Source organism: Paroedura picta, chromosome 6 (genome assembly GCF_049243985.1).
Source record: "Paroedura picta isolate Pp20150507F chromosome 6, Ppicta_v3.0, whole genome shotgun sequence".
In the NCBI taxonomy this organism is placed as follows: Eukaryota; Metazoa; Chordata; class Lepidosauria; order Squamata; family Gekkonidae; genus Paroedura; species Paroedura picta.
Window position 1 is genome coordinate 62,391,049 of NC_135374.1, and position 23,185 is coordinate 62,414,233.

Sequence of the window (23,185 nt, forward strand, 5' to 3'; positions counted from 1 at the left end):
CCCTGAGGCGGAGCCAGGCACTGGCCAGCCCCGGGGCCGCCATAAGGGAGCCTGTCCGCCCACCCCGGCCCCCAGCGCCCTTCTTTCCCGCGCGGGGGAGTGTTTGCAAGCGCCCACTGCTGGGCAGAGAAGGGCGTCACGCGGCCCGGGGTGGCACTGCGGGCGTCACTCGCTGGCACGGACTCCACCCTAGAGAGCAGGCTCTACCTGCGAGTTTCTTCGAAGCCGGTTTTCGCCGGGCTTGCAGGCGGCAGCGTTGCCCCGGCCACCCAGAGGAAAGGTCCCCGTCCGGCTGCGCGGCTGCCACCACCAGCCGTCCTCAGCCAGCACTCCCCGGCCCTGGCCCAAGCAACCCGCGCCCTTCCCGTCCGAGCAGCCCTGGCCGGACCAATCCCCTCGCAGGCGGCCGGTGCGGGGCTGCTGCCCCGAAGTTGAGCCCGGAGTTGAGAGCGAAAGCGCAGCAGGTCGTGCGCGGCTTCCCCGCAGCGGGCTGAGGAAGATGCGGCTGGGCTGCAACCGTGAGTAGCGGCGCTTCTCGAGACCCCCTGGCCGCCGGCCTGACGCCTCGGCTGGCGGCTCTTCCTGGCGGTGGGACGTGGCTCGGGACGGGCGGTCAAAGTGCCGCGCTTCCTGCACGGTGGGGGAAACGGCGCGCGGCTCTGAGCCAGCCGGGAGGGCGGAGGGGGTGGCCTTCAGTCCTGGGCACTGGGAGCCCGTCGGTCACAATCTTGCGCGACTCTCTTCAGTGGGGCTTTTACGCCCGGGAAAGTCGGGGGGGGGGGGATGTGGTTCCTTTCGGCCCCGCTGCCCAGTCTTGGGCACGTTAGGCGGAAGTAAAGCCGTCAAGGTCGGCGGCCTCGATTCGCGTACAGCGCTTCTAGCTCAAAACCGGCTTATTTATTGTCTCGCATGTGCGTAGTGTGGCCAGGAGATCCTGAGATCGCCTGGCTGTCGGGCAGGACATTTTTGTTTTTGCGGGGGGGGGGGGGGTTGGCATTGCTTGCCCCCGCTTCACTCGGCCTTTTGCTTCTGACGCTTGAAAAGGCTCCCAAACGGGTTCCCCAGCAAACAAACGGCATGAAGATTTCTAGGAAGCGCTTTGCGGGTTGGAGGGGAGAAAGTCTGGCGGTTACTTCAGCCCTTACAGGGAAGTGACTCGTCTCCTTTTGCCAAGGAGGAAAATTTAGTGGCGTGATTATTAGTATTCTTAATAAGTTATGAAGAATTGAGCATGCTTAGGGATTAATTATTTGGCAAAATGTAAAAAATTAGTGGGGCGGCCATGAAACCAAATGTTGTAGAGCGGGGAGGGGGGGGGGGCGCAAGTCTGCAGACAAGAGTCGTTTAAAATGGGAATAGAGAGGTGGGCAGTTCCGCTGGATCTCAGATTGCACTGAGTGGTACAAGAACAAACAGACGTGTCTGTCCTTTTTTCCTTTTTTTAAATACTTGGCACTTTGGATCTGGGATGCCTGGTTGTTTCTGGGATCAGATATTACTACATTCTTAGAGTAAAAGGGTGGGGGCAGGGAATCACAGCTTTGCCCAAACTCTAGATGGAGCTGGACGAAGTTTGAGTTCAGAGGCACGTTTAAGCCCAACTAAGTTTTATTCAAGGTATAAACTTAGTGTACACACACACTTCTTTAGTTACAATGAAATGGAAGTTAGGAGTCCATACATATGGGTAAAGAGTCATTGTATCTGAAGAAATGTGAGTGCACACAAAAGCTTATACCTTGAAAAAAACTTTACTGGTCTTAAAGGTGCCAGTGAGCTCAAACTTTGTAATGCTGGTTCAGGGTACCCACATGAACCGATCTAGATGGAGCTGAATATGGTAAATTTTGCAGGCTGGAGAGTGTGTGGTCAGTTGTGTGCTGTGTGCATAAGCCCCTGTAATGAGTAGTCTCTGCTAGTTAAATCTACCCCCCACGTGACACACGTCCTCAATTTAGCCTTTTGCGAGGGCTTTTTATCATTTTAAAACAAATCACCATGGAATTATCTTAAACATTTCATTAATTTACCAAGTATTCACAGTTGGAAGAGGGAAGTTATATCCCTTGCAGTTAAAGGGATCCTACCAATGATGGTGTGATTTCTCTTTTTCCTGCTTTTTTTTGGGGGGGGGGCTTTTGTGATCCTTGTGATTTCCATCCCTCTGTAAGTTATCTGCAGACTTTTCTTTGAGTTCTGCCTTGGTCATTGCATGCTCCTGTCTCTAGTGTATTCCCTGTGCTTCCTTAGGAAGACCCATTGCATTAAAAACATTTTTCCTTTATTTGTATCCCCCTTCTCTACAGTAGGGACCCAAAGAAGCATGCATCACTCTGCCTTGCTTATTTTATCCTCACAACAACCCTGTGAGGCAGTTACTGTGTAACAGTGGTCCCCAACCCCCGATCCGCAGCCTGGTGCCGGGCCGCGAAGGCTTCGGCGCTGGGCCGCAGCTCCCTCTTCCCGCCCCCACCCCACAGCAAGAAGCTTGCCAGGCTGCGAGCAAATCGGCCGCCAAAGCGGCCGATCAGCTTGCGGCCCGGCAAGCTTCTTGCTTTGGGAGGGGGTGGGAAGAGAATCTTGCCGGGCCGCAAGCTAATCGGCCACTTCGGCGGCTGGATTCCTTGTGGCCTGGAGGGGCGGGGAGAGGGAGCCGCGGCCGCCGGCATGCCGGCGGCGCAAACACGCACGCGCAGACTTGCCACGCGTGCGCGTTTGCGTCCAGTGGGGGCACAAACACGCACGCACGGCAAGTCCACGCATGCGCGTTTGCGCCGGGGCTGCTGCGCATGCACGGGGCCCTGGATCGCCCTCTCCCTGCACCCCGGCGCAGTGGTCCGCAGCCTGACAAAGGTTGCGGACCACTGGTGTAACTGACCCAAGGTCACCTAGCAAGCTTCCATGGCAGAGTGGAGATTAGAACCTGTGTTTCCCAGATCCTAGCCCATCACCCTAACCACCACTACACCACACTGGCTTTCATGCATTGCGATATGAAGTCCACCTGCTGAAGAATGATCTTTCATCCTTAGTAGCACCACATCACCTCACAGAGTCCAGATTAAGGAGATTTTGGACTGTACTGACTTATTTTAATATTCATAATTTCTTTTAGTAACAGCTTGCAACTCCCGGTTGTCAAATCAACTCTAGTATTACTGATGACAGCTAGGTTGAGGATAGAGTTGTTAAAGTTATTGCAAGAGTTCAAGGTCCAAATTCTAAGTAAGCTCATACCATGTTCCTATAGAAACAAGATTAAAAGGATATTTATAGGCAAAGAGGAGTTAGTATATTGCCATACATTGGCTATTTTTTCATTGAAACCAGGAAAACTGCTTGAGGGATATTCAGGGCCTTGGAGAAGTCATTGTTGGGTGAACTTTGTCTCCTATGCTCATCTGTTTGGCCCTCACTTTAATAATAGCCCATAAATGAGGGTTTTAGAAGAGCTCTTTCCGTATCAATGCAGCATTATTATGGGAAAAGTGGTGTCTGCTTCAGATTCTTCATTGTGGTCGGCCATAAAAGTTACAAAATCCACTGGAGAGACCAGACTGATTGCTGTGTTCCAGGACCTCTCACTAAAAAAACCTTTCTTCCCTATCAAATCTTCATGTACCAACATTAGAAAGTTTCCTGTTGTCTGTGGCTGCCCAAACACATGCAGAATCTCCCTTCCAGTGTACAGCTTTTGGATGTGAACTTTTCCATAGGGGAAGGCCGTGATGCTCACAGGGGAGCGGATAATCCATCATCTAATACTGCCTATCCAGGACTCTTGCATTTCTAACATTTATGGGGATTGCTTTAAGTGAACCGCCTTGAGTCCTTGGAGGAAGGCAGCCTATAAATCTTCTAATAAATAATAATAATTTGCAAGCAAGGGACCATATGTTTGGATGAAAAGGAAGGCATCTTAAAAACAGCTGACGCATGTAAATTTTATGATAATTTGAATCTGAGTTCTTGGAGTTCATTCTCAGTGGTTTCTTGATGTGTGGGGTCCTGTTTACATTCCATGAATATACACCCACTGATAAAACTGGCAATCTGCAAATTGGCATGTAAGTCCACTGAATTTAAGCTGAGCATTGCCAAGCTCCCTGCGCAACTTACCTCAAAATGAACTTTTGCTGATGAATGCCTAGCTGTTCAGAAGAACCTCCTGCTTACTATGTGCAACTTCTTTTCTGTTTCTAGCTTATGCATCAATATGAACTGTGGAAATGATACATAGTTAAAATGGCTACATATGTGTGTGTATACATGATATTTATTTATTTATTTGTTATGTTTATATACCGCCCTCCCCGCAGGCTCAGCATTTGTTTTGTTGAAACAGCATGAAAAATATATTTCAATGTAAAAATGAGGGAGGAGTCCTCATGCTATAACCCTGAGTGAATAAAACTTGCCTTTAAAATTTTCGATATTCCAAAAGGGGGGGGGAAGCTTTCATGTTACTTTTTTTTCCTAGCATTTTCTGAAATTCTCATTTTAAGGATGGAACAAAAGTCCTCAGACTTGCATGCTGTACTTTTAAAGTGAGAAAAATCCTCTCTTTAAAAGCATTTCATGAATTACAAATAAAAATACTATGTTGGAGTGTATTTCCATGATCCCCAAATGAAGTGTATGCATGCGCACAAATAGTTTGGTGTAGTGGTTAGGAGTGCGGACTTCTAATCTGGCATGCCGGGTTCGATTCTGCACTCCCCCACATGCAACCAGCTGGGTGACCTTGGGTTCGCCACGGCACTGGTAAAACTGTTCTGACCAAGCAGTAATATCAGGGCTCTCTCAGCCTCGCAGGGTGTCTGGTGTGGGGAGAGGAATGGGAAGGCGACTGTAAGCCGCTTTGAGCTTCCTTCGGGTAGGGAAAAGCGGCATATAAGAACCAACTCTTCTTCTTCTTCTTCTAGAACCCAGAATTGAACTTTACCATCAAATAGAGTCTTCCACAACAGCAGATCAAAGAAAGTTAGGTGTATATTCCCGCAATGTTCCCTAGCTTTGAAAGCTCTTTGTATGAAGAGGACATAACATTAGTTCTTCCAGACAATGAATCATTACTTTGATTTTGACTGCAGTTTATTTTCATTGTAATGGAGCCCAAGTATACCCATGTGGAACGTGGGCACTGTGTACAACCAGAGAGATCTAATTTCTAGACATTTTACAGCATTACAAATACACTTTTTCTAATGGCTTTAAAAACAAACAAACATGAATTTAGGGGGAAATTTATGAAATCCAAACTTGTTGCTGTATTTTAATGAGAGTTCCTAACTTAGAAGATAAAATTGTACAGTTTGGCTCATATCTTTAAACAGCCCCGTGGCGCGGAGCGCCACGGACTGAATAAAGCAGTAAGGGCAGTGTGGGAGGAGTTAGGACGGGCCCTGTCCAGGATAAAAACTCGGAGGGGCCAATCAGGAGCCGCGAAGCGCCGTAGACGTCGTAGACGCGGCGAGGCTGCTCCGCCGGCCGGGAGAAGGCTCGAGAGAGCATCGGGTGGGGGGTGGCCCTGTTCCCAGGCCATCTAGCGCCCATTTCATTCCTAAGAGAAATGGGCTTTAGATCTAGTATCTGTATATATTCACTCACTGAAAAAAAGAAAACATTTTGAAATAAAATTTTGGAAGTCCCCATAATATCAAAATTTTTCCACTGGAAAAAGTCCTTGGAAACAGACCTTTACATCTTTATAAACCAGCTAGCTCCATGAGCAACAATCTGATCTGGTTGCACACTATAGGGTGGTTATCTGCATTCACTGTCACTGGGCACATTTCCTCATGCACCCCAAAAGGGTATCTACAAAAGAGCATCTACTTTGCCAGCCTTTGCAGGATTCCTTTTCCAAGAACACTCTTTTCCATTTCTTCCCACACTTTTTTTTTTCTTCCCTGAAAGAAGTTGTTCTTGCCCTATGAGAAAGAAATTCACAGGCAGGGTGTGCTTTGGCTTAGGAGCCTCTTCACACCCACTTTCCTTGCACCTACAATGCTAACAGGGCAACAAGTGTTTTGGAAAACTTACAGCTCTGCTTATGTGTTATGATAATGATCTGCCTTTGCTGTTCCCTTCCTTGTTACGGTTCTTTGGTACCATAATGATTCTCAAAAAACAGACCTGTATTCACCTTGGTTATTACATTTCCAGTGGGAACAGATATTAATTTACAGCTTTATGCCTGGGAGGATTCTTAGTAACTTCATACTACTACAATGTTGTCTTTGTAGTCAGATTGAGAGTCCTGCTTCTTTGGTAAACACTCGCCTGAAAATGAGAGAGTTTTCTTTAAAAAAAAATCTGTACCTGAAATCTTAGGCATTCTTGCAAAGTTCAATTGAAGTCTGTGGGGCTTAGTTCTTAATAAACAAACACAGGGTCAAGTCAGAGGGCTCAGTCTACAAACTGATTTGCCAGCAGCATAAACTTGGCTCAGTAAAATATATTCCTTTACCTGACTTATATCTTTTCTGTTTTGGAACCAATGCAATTAACACAATCAACAGAATTGCATATTTTTTTTGTAACTGTATCAAATGATGTAGGAGTAACAATTTTGACACTGTCCATGTGCATATTTTCTAATCTGTCTCATAATTTTATATTGCAGATTTTCTGAGGTTAGCTGGATTTATCTTTGCATCTATCTGTGCTTGGTACTTAGGATCCATATTTGCATACATCATACCAGAAGATTCACTGGCAGCAACTATTGACAAAATTCAGAAAGTTGGAGAAAAACCAATACTTAGGGGTATGTGACTATATTATGCTGGATATATTGATCATTCTAGGGCACACTGTCTGCCATTTAAATTGAGTGTTTATGAAATAATGACTGCCTTCTTCTGTGCTGTCCTAAGAATGAATGGTGTGGTTTATTTATTATATTTATATACTGCCCTCTCCTGAGGCTCATGGCGGTTTACATGGAACTGGAGAAAAAAACAGTACAAATAACATAAGTTGAACAACATTAATACAGTCACAACAGGAAAACAATAACATAATGGAACAAACATGGTGAGAACGTTCATTTTAACTGGAACATACTGATGGCCCACTGGGATGGACATGCGGGTGGTGGTTTTCATGAGAGGGGGGCTCAGGGGCCAATGGGAAGTGATTAAATTCAGGTCAACCTCAACCAAAAGCCTGGCAGGTCCCTTCTACACGCCCTGTGGAACCGGGCCGCCCTCTCCCCTTACTCGGCAGCAGCAGGCCGCGGCAACCAGAAGGTTGCCGACTGCTGGCTTAGGTAATCATTTTCAGTTGCTAGAGCTTACCCACTCTCCTGAGTATGAAGATGGAGTTGACAATACAGGCATGGAATTGGGCTCACTGGGGGTGGGCAGGTAATTGTGAATTTCCTGAATTCTGCAGGGGGTTGGACTAGATGACTCTGGAGGTACCTTCCAATTCTATAATGGTATAGGGCTACATTGAGACTGATTCCACACAAGAAATTTTCCCCTGGACAGCCTCTCATTGCTTGCAGGTTTTAGTGCTGCTTCCACATGTCATCGGCAGCAACCCGGAGCTCTTGAGTGGGTGGCATGAGTTTTCATCCAGTTTGCTCCATGATGAGAGAAATAGCAGAATCCCAATTTCTCTCTTCTTGTCACACTGCAAATCACAGTGCAAACAGGCAAGCCTGTCTGGAGAAACATGCAACAGTCTTGGTAGCATTTTGCCTGCCTTCTCACGTGCCCTCCTCTCTCCATTTCCTGATCACATTTTTTTTTAATGGTGCAGTCCGCATAGCTACGGGACTGCAAAGTGACATGCCCTCATCTCAGATAAAATGTTATCTTTTGTGTGCATGGTAATATTGGGATCGGGCAGCTAAAACGCATTCCTGTTTGTGTTTTCTGGCAGCGGGTTTATGCACAGGGAATGTGATGCAGCAGGCCTCTCACTATTAACTTGGCATCTGTGCTATTTGTTTTAAATCTGTATCATTAACATACAATCATCCGGGTCCAGTTACCATGGCCAGTCTATCACAAATCTACCCAAACATAAAGAGAGACCATTTTACAAAAAATCCCCAAAAGGGATTTAGGGAAATGTTTTATTGTTGTGGTGTGATCCCAGAACAACACGGAAGTGCAAGTTAAAAAAAAATGTTTTACTGTTGTGGCATTTCCCATAGAAATGTGGAAGTGTATTTTTTAAAATTAATTTCAGAACTTGGAGGATGTTTGAGTTCCCAAAACAACTGCTGTGAAGGGATTGGTGGCTTTCGTTGATTGACAACCTGAGGAACTGGGGGGAAACTTTGGTTTGTTCACGCTTTCTGCTTCACCACCACCTCATCAGGAGGCAAAAAGCCACAACAAGATGGTAGCATAATGCAGGAGGGGTCAGGAAGCAGGCAAATGCATGGTTTCCTATTGCGCGTTTGCAAGCAGGAAGCAGTGTGTGTTTTACGCCTCCCTGTGGAATCGGTCTGACAATTGCCAAAGCAGAAATATAGGGGCAAATGAGGTGATAACAATTAGATACGTTACTTACTAAATGTTGCCCAGCGTATCCCAAGCAATTTTGTAATGTAAAAATGAAAGTGCTCTAAACTTTACTATTTGTTCAATGCAGCTCCACCACCAAAAAGACAAAAATGTGATCATTGGTCTCCTTGTCCACCTGGGAGCTATGCTTATCGCTTACTCAGTGGTGGGGGCAAAGAGAAGATGGCAAAGATCTGCTTTGAAGATGAACAGTAAGTACCAAATCCATGTCAAAATCTGCCCCTACCTTTCAGCCTTGATGAGCATATCCTGGCCTTTAAGGATTTCTGGAGCCTGCATTCTGGAGAGTTCCAACAGAATTAGATTAATTTTTAGCCACAAGTCAGGGCTAGAGTGCCTGCATAAGTTCACAGGCTGATCAAATTTTTTTCGTAGGCGTTTAGGGCATTATGTATAATTCTCCTCATTATATAACAGCCCTTTAGAGGAGGGTTAGGGTAAGAAAGCACGACTGGCTGATGGTCACCCAGTGGCCAAGGGAGGACTTGAACCCAGGTCTCACTATGAATCACTACACCATACTGGCTTTCAGTCGATTTCCAACAGGTTCCTAACATCTCTGGTTATGAGGACCTTAGATGGCAGGATTGAGAAGGGCTTTTGCTTATGCAGCTGGAGGCCAGCTTCCCATCTGACAATCCTGGCCAGATGGAAGAGTTCAACACTGTGAAAGGCAGCTTCATAATTCTGAGATCCCTAGCACAACTGCAGATCCTGCAGAACAGTGCCGGGAGCAAATTTCATTTAAAGCTGATTTACACAATTAGGGCTGTTTCCACAAAGATATTTTGCTCCTCCACTTTGGTTTCCTTACTGCAGCACTGTTTTGGGGAGCATTCACATGATGTCCTCTTTAATTTGTCCTACTTCTGGTTCCCCCACCCCACAAGTGCTTTGCTATAAACTTACCCAAATTTAGTGCTGCAGCGTTTTTGGAAGATTGCAGTCAAAGGATCTTAAAATGCCATGTACAAAGGAAGTTGTGCATTTTTGCAGGTTCCTCCCATATCAGTATCTTTATCTGTGCCTCACCCATGTTACTGCCTTTCTCAATTTTGTTGCCATTGAGAACTCCTTAAATATTCTTCAAGCTCTGAAAAAACTCCAGAAGTGGAGCGCTTGTGCAGAATATCATGGCAGTGGACACACCCACCCATTGCCCCTCCTCCACACCCCCTCCAAGCCCATTATTGACCATTTTGGGAGGGATGAGTGGGTTGATAGGACCATATATGGTCCTGCCACCCAATAAATGTTTAACAAATTTTGAAACACTTTTTAAAGTATTTGGGAGCCATTTCTGTTAGGATACCTGTGCCCTATTTAAGAACAGAAGCAAATGGCTTCCTTGTGATTGTGCTCTGCGTTGTCATTCCAGGCTCATAAGTGAAGAAAAGAAAAATGCAGGGCGAGGCATCAATATTGCCATTGTGGACTGTGAGTAAAAAGGCACAACCCTGTACAATAAACAGCTGTGACAAATATCAAGCTAGAGAAAAGCAGCAGTAAAAAACCAGGTCACGAACCAGGAAGTCTTGGGTAGAAATTTTCCTTTTATGTGACTCTGCTTGTTGGGAAGAGTATTCAGAGTAGTAATATAAAGTGCAGTATTATTATTACTATTATTTCAGTGTGTTAGAAAGGCTGGGGACATTCTTATTCACTAGTATGCTCTTTATAGTTATTTATTTATATGTATTCTATTTGTGTTATCTGCCTTCTCTCTGGGGGCTTAGGGCAAATTACAGTACAACAGAATGCTTCAATAGGATAAAATACAAAATAAAATTTAGTGAAATTAGTTAATTAAAAACCATAAACTTTTACAAACTCTTTCTCAGCTTTCTCCATCCTGCAAGAAGGGGCAGGCTGAAAACCCTTTAGCTAGAGTTAACTTAGTTTAATTTGGTGGATTTCTGGCAGGATTTCTATTTTATATACTTTATTCAACAAATAGTTGCTTTAGACTTTATTTAGATATCCTGATGTGCTCAGATACGGCTTGTTCTTTCCCCACAAATGGGGATTCTCAGCCCTGTTCAGTCCTGGTGTAGAATCCTTGATTGTGTGGAAGAACTATGAATTCCCTCGTGGTGAGAACTAGTGTTTACATCAAGGTTTCTTGAGCTAAATATCTGCAAGGAACTCTCTTTAAAATAAAGGACAACAGGCAGGAGAAAACTGGGGATATTGAAAATGATGATCACTACAGGATGTGGATTAAACTGGGGAAATGGCATATCCTGTAGTTGTACTTTTGTCTATTAGCATGTGCCATTTCACTGCGAGCCCAGGCTCCTGAAAGTAGAAGAAAACAGGCTGTCAATCAGGAATTCAGAAAAGATGTTTGTGTTTTATATTGTACCAGTACTTGTCATTATATGGAAAAGCCCTCAGAAGAGGCATATGCTAAGCCTATAGATCTCCTGATATTATATCATTCTCTAGGCCACGGGTAGTCAACCGGTGGTCCTCCAGATGTTCATGGACTACAATTCCCATGAGCCCCTGCCAACAAATGCAGGCAGGGGCTCATGGGAATTGCAGTCCATGGACATCTGGAGGACCACAGGTTGACTACCCCTGCTCTAGGCTACACAGAATAGTTACTTTGGAGTATGGTCACTGTATCATTATACCCTGCTGAAGTCTCTCCCCTCCCCCAAATCTTGCCCTCTTAGGCTCCACCTCTAAAATCTACACATTTCCCAACCTGGAGCTGGCAATTTTAACACCTGTGCAAATACATTGCAGCCTCCTGGATTCCAAATTAAATGTGAACTGTTTTTTCTCTATATATTATAGTCTTTGCTCCCAAGTTTAATTCATTTTCTTCATTGTAGATGGCACAGGAAAGTGTACAGATGCAAAATATTTTGACATGTGGGAAGGAGGTAAGAGAGAGCACTATTACAAGGTTGTTGACTGTCAACCTGAAATACACAATGGTGGGATACCAGTCTGGTTGGGGCAGGACCGTATGCAACATTTGACACATTCATAGTGCCTAGAATCTGGTAGCCCAAAGATCTTGCACAAGTAAGAATGCAGTAGAGATACAATAGGTTTGGCTTATCACAAGAGTCTACTGCAGGCTTTTTCTTTGGTTTCTGCTTGTGCAAATATAAATTCTGTGCTGGATTCAGCCCTTTATCTTCAGTCAGAAAAAAAGCATGACATTCTTCAGCTTCAAACTTCTAAATAAAAAAGGCAAAAACTGGGAATGAATTTTATTTTTATTTATTTGGTGTAGTGGTTAGGAGTGCGGACTTCTAATCTGGCATGCTGAGTTTGATTCTGCACTCCCCGATATGCAGCCAGTTGGATGACCTTGGGCTCACCACAGCACTGATAAAACTGTTCTGACACAACAGGAATATCAGGGCTCTCTCAGCCTCACCCACCCCACAGGGTGTCTGTTGTGGGGAGAGGAAAGGGAAGGCGACTGTAAGCCTCTTTGAGACTCCTTCTGGTAGAGAAAAGCAGCATATAAGAACCAACACTTCTTCTTCTTATTTAGACTTATAGTCCGCACTCTCAACCCAGCTGGCTTGTGGCAGTTTACATAAAAACGTTAACTCAATTTCATGATACAATTGATGGCGGCAACAATTTATACCCTACTCAGCCCCCCAGCGCTTCAATTCTTCTGTTCTCAGTTGTAATGTCCGAAAAGATTTCCCTAGGCAATGTTGGCCTAGGGGGGTACATATTACGAAAAGAAAGGGGGAGACCCAATCTTATATCCTGGTCTCCAGTCTCCAGCCCAGCCTTAACCAAATGCCTGGTGGCAGAGCTCCATCTGGCAGGCTTTGCGGAACCCAGAGAATTCTGTCAGGGCCCTCAACTCTTCTGAGAACTCATTCGACCAAGTGGGGGCCAGGACTGAAAAGGCTCTGGCCTTGGTCGAGGCCAGGCGCGCTTCCTGGGGACCAAGGACAACCAGCAAATTCATACCTACAGAGCATGAAGCCCTGCAGGGGGGCATAAGGAGATAAGCAGTCCCACAGATAGGTAGGATCCGGGCCACATATAACCTTAAAGATCAAAACCCAAACAAAATGAGAATAGCTGACCCACCCCAATCCATCTGGCATTGCAGATCATCCATTAGAACTATCGGGATTATCTCCATCCCATGGCCAGGATGGAAGCTAGACTAGTATGACTCCAGGGCCTAAGTTTCCTCCACAAATGCTAGGATCTGGTTTATTGTGGCCCTTTCAACTACCTTTCCCAGAAACACAAGATGCAGTACCGAGCAGTAGCTGGCGGGATCCAGCGGGTCCAACAATGACTTCTTAAAGAGAAGGCGAGCCACTGCTGCCTTAAGCCCCTTGAGGAATCCCCCTGATAAAGTGGAGAGGTTCCCAATCTCCCTCAGGAGGCCTCCTATCCATAAATTGCCCAACTTGAACAATCATGATGGACAGGGATCTAAGGGGCAAATAGTCGTCCTCGCTGAACCTAGCAATTTGTCCACTTCAGTTAAAGAGACCCATCTGAAGTCACCAAACGTAATCCCCTGCAACAGCCACAGAGCTCCCAATTCACATTCTGCATCAATTGTGGCATGAAAGTTATAGCAGAGCGACAAAGACTTTGTCTGCAAAAAAAACCTCGCTAATGCCTCACAGTGTACATCCAATTTACAACTAGTTTAGTGTCCTTCCTCAAGGGCAGTAAGAGATCAAATTACCCTATACAATTGTGCCAGGCAAGAGCTGTACGCAGTGAAGAAGTCACGCTTTGCCACTTTTACCGCCATCTCATACACTCTTATAAGTGTGTGTTAAGATGTTCTAGACTCCTTGTTGTGAGTCTTCTGCCACACTTGCTCTAACCATCTCACTTCCTCTCCCAAAGCACCTGGGAATACCAAGGAGCCTGAGGTGAGGGCAGAGAGGGTGCCTAGGAGCAATCTCGTCGATAGCAGCCATTGGGTGAGACTGCCAGTCCTCCAGAAAGGCAGTTAACAAGACGCTGGAAGGCATCGGGTCCCGCAGAGCATTCAGGAATCTCTTGGATTCCATAAGTCTCCGCAGGTGGACTGAAATATGTCACCCAAAGAGGAAGGGGGTAGGATCCTTAGCCGAGCCTTCAGGGCATGGTGGTCTGACCATGGCATGGAGTTATTCACCATCATTCCACCTCTACCCCTGCACCAAAGATCAAGGGTATGGCCAGCCTGATGGGTAGGACAGCAACAAATTGTGAGAACCCCAACATTGCCATGGCCGACACCAGGTCTGGATGAAGTCCTGGGGACAGCAAGAGAGACACTTTTGTAAGATGTATCTTTATAGAGATTTTCCCCTTTCCTTTTACCCTCAGAATTTTCTGAAAGTATGACAGATTTCATCAAAAAGGCACCACAAGGATCGCTGCTCCTGATGGTGACTCATGATGATGGAAGCACCAAGTAAGCACACATACTCATGTCTCTCTGTTCTTCATGCAAGTTTATGGTTTATCAGAATCTGGTAGACACCAACAGGAAGTCTGCAGGATTTGAACTTGTCACATAAAATCTGGAAGATAGTTAATAGAATATGAACACGCTTTGGCAGTTGTGCTGACCTGTTGTTAAAATGGGGCCAAACATCAGGGATGTGATTGTGGTGTAGCCCGCCAAACTATTTTTCATCTGTCCATGGCATATGAGCATAAAGCTCTTTGCTCTCTCTCCAGCTGTGACTTAATGGATTGAAAACTTGGATATTAGTGTATAGGGGGATTGTCCAATCTGTCTGCATAACTGTTGTACCTGCTTGGCTACATATTTTATACTAGGGGCGTATCCAGGAATACAACGGGCACTAGAGCTTGGCGGTGGAAAGAGGAAGGGGAGGAGTTGTCCAGTCTGTAAGGGCATGGAGTTGAATGTGTGTGTTGTGTGGGAGGTTGTGGTGGCATGGAGACAAATGAGGACATGGGTATGGAGATATGGGTGTCAATAACCTGTGGTTTGGAATGTTCATTGAATTTGGGAGAGGACATACCTTTGGGAATTGTGGCATAGTGGTTACACATGAGCTTTCTAGAGCCATGTCTTCAGATATGTGAAGGGAAAATCAGACTGGAGACTTTTCTTAGGGGGAGATTACATGGCAACCAATTCCTCCCATTTGTGCATTCAACATCATTTCCCTTCTTGTCCTCCTGCCCAAATACACATGGGGTAGTCACAGTACACAGGGGTCCACCCTGCTTCTTCTGTCTCCATATTTTTACTGTTGATAAAATGTTATGTGCCCAAATGCTTCTTTCACGGTTGCTCCTTAGAAGAAGAGTTGGATTTCTGTACCCTGTTGTTTACTACCCAAAGGAGTCTCAAAGTGGTTTACAAACACCTTTTCCCTTCGTTTCCCCACAAAAGACAATGTGGGGCTGTGAGAGGTCTGAGATAACTGGGAATGGACTGCAGTGACCCAGCAGGCTTCAGGTGTCTCAAACCAGTTTCCAATCGCCTTCCCTTCCTCTCCCCATAGCAGACTGTCCGTGAGGGAGGTGGGGTAGAGAGCTTCACTTGGAAGATGGCAACCCTAAGAGGAGGTACCTCTGTGCACAGCAGTCTTGACTTAGTCAGGGTTATGCACGCCAAGGTAGTGTGGAATTCCGGAAGATAAACCTACACCAATCTGGCAACCTTACCTCCACTCTGCAATGTTTTCTTGATCTGAAATATGTCAGGGGGTACTAGGTAGCTGCGGAGGCATTACACACTCTTGAGGCCCCACTTTTAAACTTTAAGGAATATGTTCAGACCAGGAACAGCCAACCTCTCAGTGAGGCCTGGAATTACTGCTCATCTCCATACTATACAGACCAGCTCCACAGGCAAAAATGGCTACTTTGGAGGGGTGACTGTGTAGCATTGTATCCCAATCAGGTTTAGGGATGCCAGTCTCCAGGTGGGGTCCAAGAATCCCCTGGAAGTACAGCTCATTTCTAGTCAGTTAGGCTGAAGGGAAAGCTCTCTCCCCTCACATGCATCCCTTCAAAAGGAATGCATGTGGCCCCAGAATCCACTTGGTTGCTTGGCTGGTGATGTCTGCCCTTCTGAAGCCTGAGACCTTCTGCTGGCAACTACAGTCCCTGTTGTCTGCAAGGCCAAGTCGTTACCTAAGTGGATCACCTAGTTCTCCCCCAAAGTCTGTCTACTTTCCTGTAAAGCTAACTACACTTGAAATTCTGGGCCACTTATGCCTTTGAGTTCATAGGAGTTTTTATTTACCGGGCCGAGCTTAAAAAAAGTCACTCCAGTTCCCATGTCTCTCCAGCCATTTACTTGTTCACTATTTACGGTTTCAGGCTGTAAATATTCTTTATTTAGATCTTCCGGAACTTTCAAGACTTGCAGGATTGATATTGGTCTGTCTGTCTCTCTGCACTCCAAAATACAAACAGTTGCTCGTAAGGGCTGGACAAAGCCCAGAGCCCATGAGGGACACACCCACAACCACCCCACCCCAACCACAGTCTGTGAGCCTCTACCATCCTGTCTAAATTGCTGCTCATCTCTAGACTATATCAGCTCTGCAGGCAAAAATGGCTACTTTGGAGGCTGGACTCTGAGGCATTGTACAATTTTAAGGCCTTCCTCCAAATCTCCAGGAATATCTCCAACTCAAGGGTAGCCAACCTCCAGTGGGGCCTGGAGAGCTCCTGGAATTACAGCTCATCTGCAGAGTATAGAGATCAGCTCCCCAGGCAGAAAAGGCTGCTATGGAGTTTGGACAGGGTTGAGGAGAAGAAACATTTAAGGCCTCCCACGCAGGTTGCTGTGGAGTTGAAACACTTGAGGCCTACTGCACAGGGTTGTTGTGCAGATGAAACAGGAGGCAAAAGAACCTTTGCAACAGCTTCCAGTTTCACCTGCACCACCCTGTGTGATAGGTCTCAAATCTGCAGAGAGTTGCTTGGCTGTTTCTTCCCTCTAGCAGCATGGCCGGCCACAGCAGTATTTTAAGTGAGAAGGGACTTTTCTGTGGCCTCCCTGTCAGCCAGTTGTTTGGCAGAAGGAGAATGCTCCCCCCCTCAAAAGGAATGCCCTCAGGCTCCCCTGCATCGCTCTCTGAAGGAAAATGCCTCCCTCCCCTCAGTCTGGGGCCATCAGAGGCGCCTTTGCAGCAGGCCTGAAGGGAGGGGGGAAGGAACGCACTCACCAGCCTCCTGCCAGCTCGATCAGTGTTTTGAGGCAAAGGAAGGGAAGTTACAGTTGGACATGACAGTTAGGGCAGCCTTGGGGCGAAAAGGGCTGGTGCAGCCTGTCCAAGCCTCTGTTCTCATTCCCCTCGGCAGCCCTACTGACCTCTTCTCCCTGCGGTGGTCAGGGGCAGACTGGCAGCGATGTCTCCAGATTGCCACTGGCTGGGCTGGGTGGGCAGGCCCTATCAGACCTTTGGCCCAATGATTGGGCCAAAGTCCTGAGTGGGAGTGACCTGTCTGAGGCCTCAGACAAGTTTACATTTAAATCACTAGAAATAAAGCCCATTTTATGTCTGAATAAAATGGGTGCTAGGAGCCTGTCTTCTCTCGGCGCCGGGAGCAACCTCACCGTGGCGAGGCCGTTCCTGGGGCCGAGAGAAGTCCGAGAGAACACCGTTCTGTTGCCCCGGGAGCGGCGAAGGCGGCGAGAGGAGGCCGGCTGCAGCCCTTCCCACCCTCCCCGAAGGCCAAAACGGCCACCTCTCGCCCCGGGGCGAGAGGAGGCCGGCTGCCACCCCCCCACCCTCCCGAAAGGCCAAAACGGCCTCCTCTCGCCCCGGGAGCGGCCCAGGACAACGGCGGCGGTGGGCGGGAAAGGCCTCTGCCGGCCCTGGGCGCTCCTTTGCTGCAGCGAAGGAGCGCCCGGGGCTGGCAGAAGCCGGGAGAATGGCGGCGTTGGACTGGCAAGGCTTCTACCGGCCCCGGGCGCTCTGTGAAGGAGCGGCCAGGCCCGGCAGAAGCCGGGAGAGAATGGCGGTTCCCACTTACCTAAGGTGCGTGCTGCCAGTGGCGTGTGTGAGGAGTCCGGGGCGGGCCAAGTGGCCCTCCGAATTTTTATCTCGGATGGGTCCCACCCTAACTCCTCCCACAGAGCCCTTACTCTTTTATTTATTCCGCACCGTGCCATGCCGTGGGGCAGGGTTTAAAGATAGGACCTCACTCTGATGAGGGCGGGGGGTTATAGTGCTGCAGTAGGCTTATGGCTAGTTGTTGCTTATGTCTTTATTTTCATTCCCTGTAAGGATTCTTCAGTGCCTGTCATCACAGGCATGATCTTACCATAGGTAAAGGTAAAGGTATCCCCTGTGCAAGCACCGAGTCATGTCTGACCCTTGGGGTGACGCCCTCTAGCGTTTTCATGGCAGACTCAATACGGGGTGGTTTGCCAGTGCCTTCCCCAGTCATGACCGTTTACCCCCCCAGCAGCAAGCTGGGTACTCATTTTACCGACCTCGGAAGGATGGAAGGCTGAGTCAACCTTGAGCCGGCTGCTGGGATCGAACTCCCAACCTCATGAGCAAAGCTTTCAGGCAGCTGCCTTACCACTCTGCGCCACAAGAGGCTCATGATCTTACCATAGCTTTATATGAAAAATCCATCCAGTGTAGCAGAGTTTATCCTCCTCCCCTAAACATTTTGCCTCATTTCAGCCACTTTCTTGACTGAATTAGTTACCTTCTTTTCACTCTTGATGACTACAGCAATCCTGAATTATTATGCTCCCTGGAAGAGGAATGAGCAATTGCTCATTTTAATTTTTCTAAATTGTCCAAATTGTGAAAGGAATGTGAAGACTAAAAGGGAAAAGCAAATAAGCAATCAATTTTGTTATAAAGCAAAAAACAATAATTAAGGTGTGGTCCCCCCACCAGGGACCACAAACTGGTATTTAAATCTGAATTCAGCAATCCATAGCTACTTTCTCTTCTAATAACTCATAGTGTTAGATATAATTTTATATTATATTAATGTATGTATAACTTGTGCTATCACTAATCTTGGTGATGTTGCACATTTAAAGTTACAAGGTAGGATGATTGTATGTGTATACTTTTTTTTTTGAAGCAGAAATATTTTTAGTCAATGACACCAAGTTGGATAATAGAATTTCAGTCCTCAGCAACTCCATTTAAAAGGACTAGAAACTAGGTGATGTGAAAGACTTCTGCTTAAAACTCTGGAGAGCCTCTGCCACAGTAGGCAATATTGATCTCGATAGACAAATGGCAGCTACATGTGTTCAAATCATTGTGTCCCCTACCTTGTATGGTTTTTTTTGGACCATGGAATCATGAGACAAGAGATTGCGTACAAGTCGTTTGTGATCTTTTGTTAAATTAAACAAGTTCTGCTTTTTAGTGTATCCAAACTCTGTTGGGCCAAGTTCTCTAGAGCAGGGGTAGTCAGCCTGTGGTCCTCCAGATGTTCATGGACTACAATTCCCACGAGCCCCACTGACAGGGGCTCATGGGAATTGTAGTCCATGAACATTTGGAGGACCACAGGCTGACTATCCCTGCTCTAGACCACCTTAGTACATAGGTGATGAGTAGCAGGTTACATAATGGAATTTGTTTCTTAATGTGAGCCCATGAATATTTCATTAGTACAAGTGGATTTCCTTATGCATCCCCTCCCCCAGCTGCTTGGTGTGACTTCTGAAATGACCTAGGTGGGGGCTCATTGTAGGAGAAAGCATTTTGGTTTGGTGAGACTACAGTGAGAATGATAATTGGGCAAAATTCCACCAGAGGACGGCCCATTACATACAACCCAATCTCTTTACTAGTATATACTGAGAGAACATTGTTTGAGGAAGAATATATTTTAGTTCCTTTAACTTTTTGGCTTTATGGCAACACAAATATTAAAAGGTACAGCCTTAAAGTATTCCTGTGTATCTTCCTTACAGGTTAAAGGAGAATGCAAAAAAGGCAATAGCAGACCTTGGCAGTAAATATATCCAAGGCATACGATTCCGGTCAAGCTGGGCCTTCATAGCTGCAAAAGGTTTCAAGCTGCCAGATAACCTTGAAAAGGAAAAGGTCAGACTTTTGGGGGCTTCTTAATTTCAATTGACATCTGTCCCATGTGTGATTCTAATGTGCAACTATAGTAAGACTGTCTTTAAAGTAAAATTGCAAGTCTCCCCTCTCTGCAACTAATATCTTTAACTGTGTCCTGATTTTTAACAATTTAGAATGCCAGTCTTTTCCCCGGCACAGCCCTGCAAGTCAAATCGCCTCTCTAAATTTGTCAATTGGGATATAACTTAGGCCTCCTTATTGACTCTCATATTTCTGTTCCTTGGAAAGCTCTGTGAGAGCTCTTTATTCAAGATAGTATATCAATTTTGTTTAGAAATAAGAGATGACTCCCAGCAAAAATATGAGCCTGGCTGACAATCTGGGGACTAGAAGGAGAAATCACTAAAGAAGCATCTGAATTCTGGCTACTCAGTTTAGCAAATATTTCTGCATTGCCATTATAGTCCATTGTAAGTTTGAACAGGAAAGAATGAAATTCTCAATGACTGTAAGCACTTTGAACATTTTTGTGGAATGTGCAGCCTAGAAATAACTTAAAGATTTTCCATGGCTATTGAATCAGTTATTAATTTTATATTATCCTGTGTTTTGAAGTGTCCTTACCTGCTCCTTCCACAACCCACACTATCTTTTGCATTGTAAACCAAAGATGTAGTTCCCAAGTTGGATTATTTTAAGACTGTAGACTGAACTACTGTTTATCTCAATCTTTCAAACAGATCAACCATTCTGACAATAAGATTAACCGATATAGTGGCTGGCCAGCTGAAATCCAGATAGAAGGCTGCATTCCCCGAAACTTACGCTGAAATATTAAACTAAACTATACTGACAAAGTGGTCCAAATATTTCTATCATGACTTTTCATAAGGATACATTTGCCAGAGGCTGCAGTGTTAGTCTTTGTTTGGAAATCCTAATATTTATAATTTTTAAAAAGTCATACTGCTGTCAGTTTTTCCCCATTTATGGGATATGCATCATCAGTGATCTTTTTACAAGTATTTTATGCTGTGTTTGAAGAAAAACAGCTTAGAATTCAATTCACTAAATTCACAGAGTTATTGCAAGAAATAAAATACACCATGTGTGTGTTTAGTTTTTTCATTATTCAGGAATACATTTTCAAAGTTAATGTTGCCAATAAACAATCCCACTTGTATGCTGTCCTCTCTCCTTCACTTACACATACTTCAGCCAAAGCTAAGCACAAAAATAATTGTACACTTGAATGTACATGTATTTATTACTTGAATTTTTCCTGAAAATATTAAAAAGGCTTTCATATTTAAACATAGTTCATGTGATCCTTTATAAGTGACTGCTATGTGGAAAACTGGTTTGCAGTATGCATGTTGTAACAGTCTGCTCCTGCTGGCTTGAGTACCCTGCTGTGGGCACGGAGGTCAACTTCCACATAGGCCTGTTGCATGAACTGCCAATGGGTTTTAGGGGGGAATATCAGGATGTTGTTTGGGACCTTATTGCAAGTTAATAAACTAAGAAAATGATGAAGCCTGCATTTAAGTGGTATTGGGGGGTGGGGCCTTAAAGTTTGATCCTATTTAACCTTCAGATTTTGTTTCTGTCACATACAGAATCATTCCTTCTGCTGGTAAAATTAATGTCTTACATGCAGATATTCAGAAGTTGGGGGGGGGGGCTGGAGAGAGAGAGTTTACCAAACATTTATATGGATTTAAAGTGCATTTAAAAAAATGACATAAAAGGATTATTTCAGTGATGGCATTAGAATGATGGAATACTCTATTAAGTGCCATCTCTCTGGTTCTTACGTGTCAGTATGAAGCATTTCTCCTCAAGTAAACTTTAGCAAAACTTTAACATTCTGAAGCATTTCTCCTCAGGTAAAAAAGTCCTGGTATGATATCAAAGAAACTGCAGCTAGGGAAGCCACTGCACATCAGAATCTCCCCTCCTCCCCATTTGAAATACAAACAAAAAGGCAACAGATTCTTTCATAAATCAGCACAAGTAATGGCTTCAGTGTAACAGTTTTATTAGTTTTATTGCTTTTATGGCTCATTTTATCCCTGTAAAATAGTCAACGGCAGTTAATGCTTCTAAATGTTGGCTTTTATGGTGAAGAAGTTTTAAGTTTTATTGTTGATACATTTTTAACCTTTTAATGTATTACCTTCCCTTTACAAACTGCTATTGTATAGTAGTACTTCTAAAATTTTGGTCTAAATGACTGTAAATAAATAAAGTAAGTAAGGCAAGCCTCCAGCGGGTTATCCATCTATGGCTTCTAGCATGCCTACTGCATTTGGTTTTCTGTCGCAGCTCTAGCCCTCAGCCTTTAAACCTTTCATGGTTCCAACACCGATTGTGGATTTTGTCCTCAGTGATCCAGGTGGTCAGCTAGCCTCCACAAATGCCAGCTATCACAGCCTACTGCTGTCTCTTGATCTACAGTAGCTGCAGGCATGCAGCCAGTTTACAACCAGCCTATCGCTACTGCAGCTTCCTATTTATTTTGAGCAAGATGGTCCAAGACTACAGGAACCTTGCTCATTATTATTACCACTTTCAGCACTTTGATTGATTACCTAGTCTTCTCAATGCAGGTAAAAAAAATAGCCTGACCTGTCACTTAGGGTTTACAAGGCTGCCAACCTCAGACAAACCTGAGAGAGTCCGCATTGACAATGAGAAATCAGGGGAATTCATGAGGGAGACAGTAGCTAGTTAGTTGGCTTAAATTAAGAAGTAGGTAGTTATTAAGTGGTAGTTATTTGTTATTTTCAGCTGTGGTTGTGGAGGAGAGGGGAATGAACATGAGTGAATAAGGTGAATGGAAAATAGGGAAGCCAGCAAGGGGCTGGGGATCCCAGTAATTGGGGAATGGGGGAAGTACAGTCGTGGGATAAGATGGCTTTCAAAGATTCAAAAGGGAACGGATACATCGGAGAAAACAACATAGAATAATTAACACAGCAACAGTTATGAGAGAATATGCAAACAGTTGTTTTACCCAGCTCAGTGATGGTAGCCATCCAGTAAGAAAATCCCACAGGCTCCATTGCCCATTATCCTGCTTAATGGAATCCCGATACATTTCCAGAGTATCAGTGTGGTCCTGGATAGCCTTGCCATTATCAGTAATATTAAAACAACACACGTTAGAAATTGTTTCACATCCTAAATTATGCTTAACTAAAAGATAATGGCAGCTCTGTTATCCAAAACTGCTTCTCGCAATATATGTTGCTCTTTATTTAATAAAGTTAAGGCTTGAGAGGTAGTTTTGATTGTCTTTGCGAAAAAAGGCAAGCAATTGCATTGAAATTCTTTGAGTTACCTACTGCAAGTCCAGAAAATCTAACCAGCAATAAAGCAAGTGAAATATATTCAGCCTAAAGCAGTATGGGAATCATGTTGATTTGTAGGAGTTTGTAGCTCCCTCTTCTGGCGGACTGGAGTGGTTGTAATAGATGAATGAGTAGAAAAGGGGTTAATCAACTCAAACAACAAACCGTACCACTGGAACTATTAGCTAAAATAATTAAAAGTTCTTTGACCACAGGAAAAGAACCAACCCGCAGGTAAGGTAAGGAAACATGACCATAGCCA

At 45.1% G+C, this 23,185-nt stretch overlaps 1 protein-coding gene across 1 annotated transcript; it reads left to right on the forward strand.

The window, feature by feature from the left end:
* Nucleotides 1-62: 62 nt before the first annotated feature.
* Nucleotides 63-20,881, forward strand: FAM3B (FAM3 metabolism regulating signaling molecule B). Its single transcript, XM_077342755.1, has 8 exons — nt 63-518; nt 6,629-6,772; nt 8,617-8,740; nt 9,928-9,986; nt 11,393-11,443; nt 13,884-13,971; nt 19,453-19,585; nt 20,308-20,881. Exons 1-8 carry the CDS (start codon nt 500-502, stop codon nt 20,395-20,397), a joined length of 708 nt encoding a protein of 235 aa, XP_077198870.1. The 5' UTR covers nt 63-499; the 3' UTR covers nt 20,398-20,881.
* Nucleotides 20,882-23,185: the final 2,304 nt, after the last annotated feature.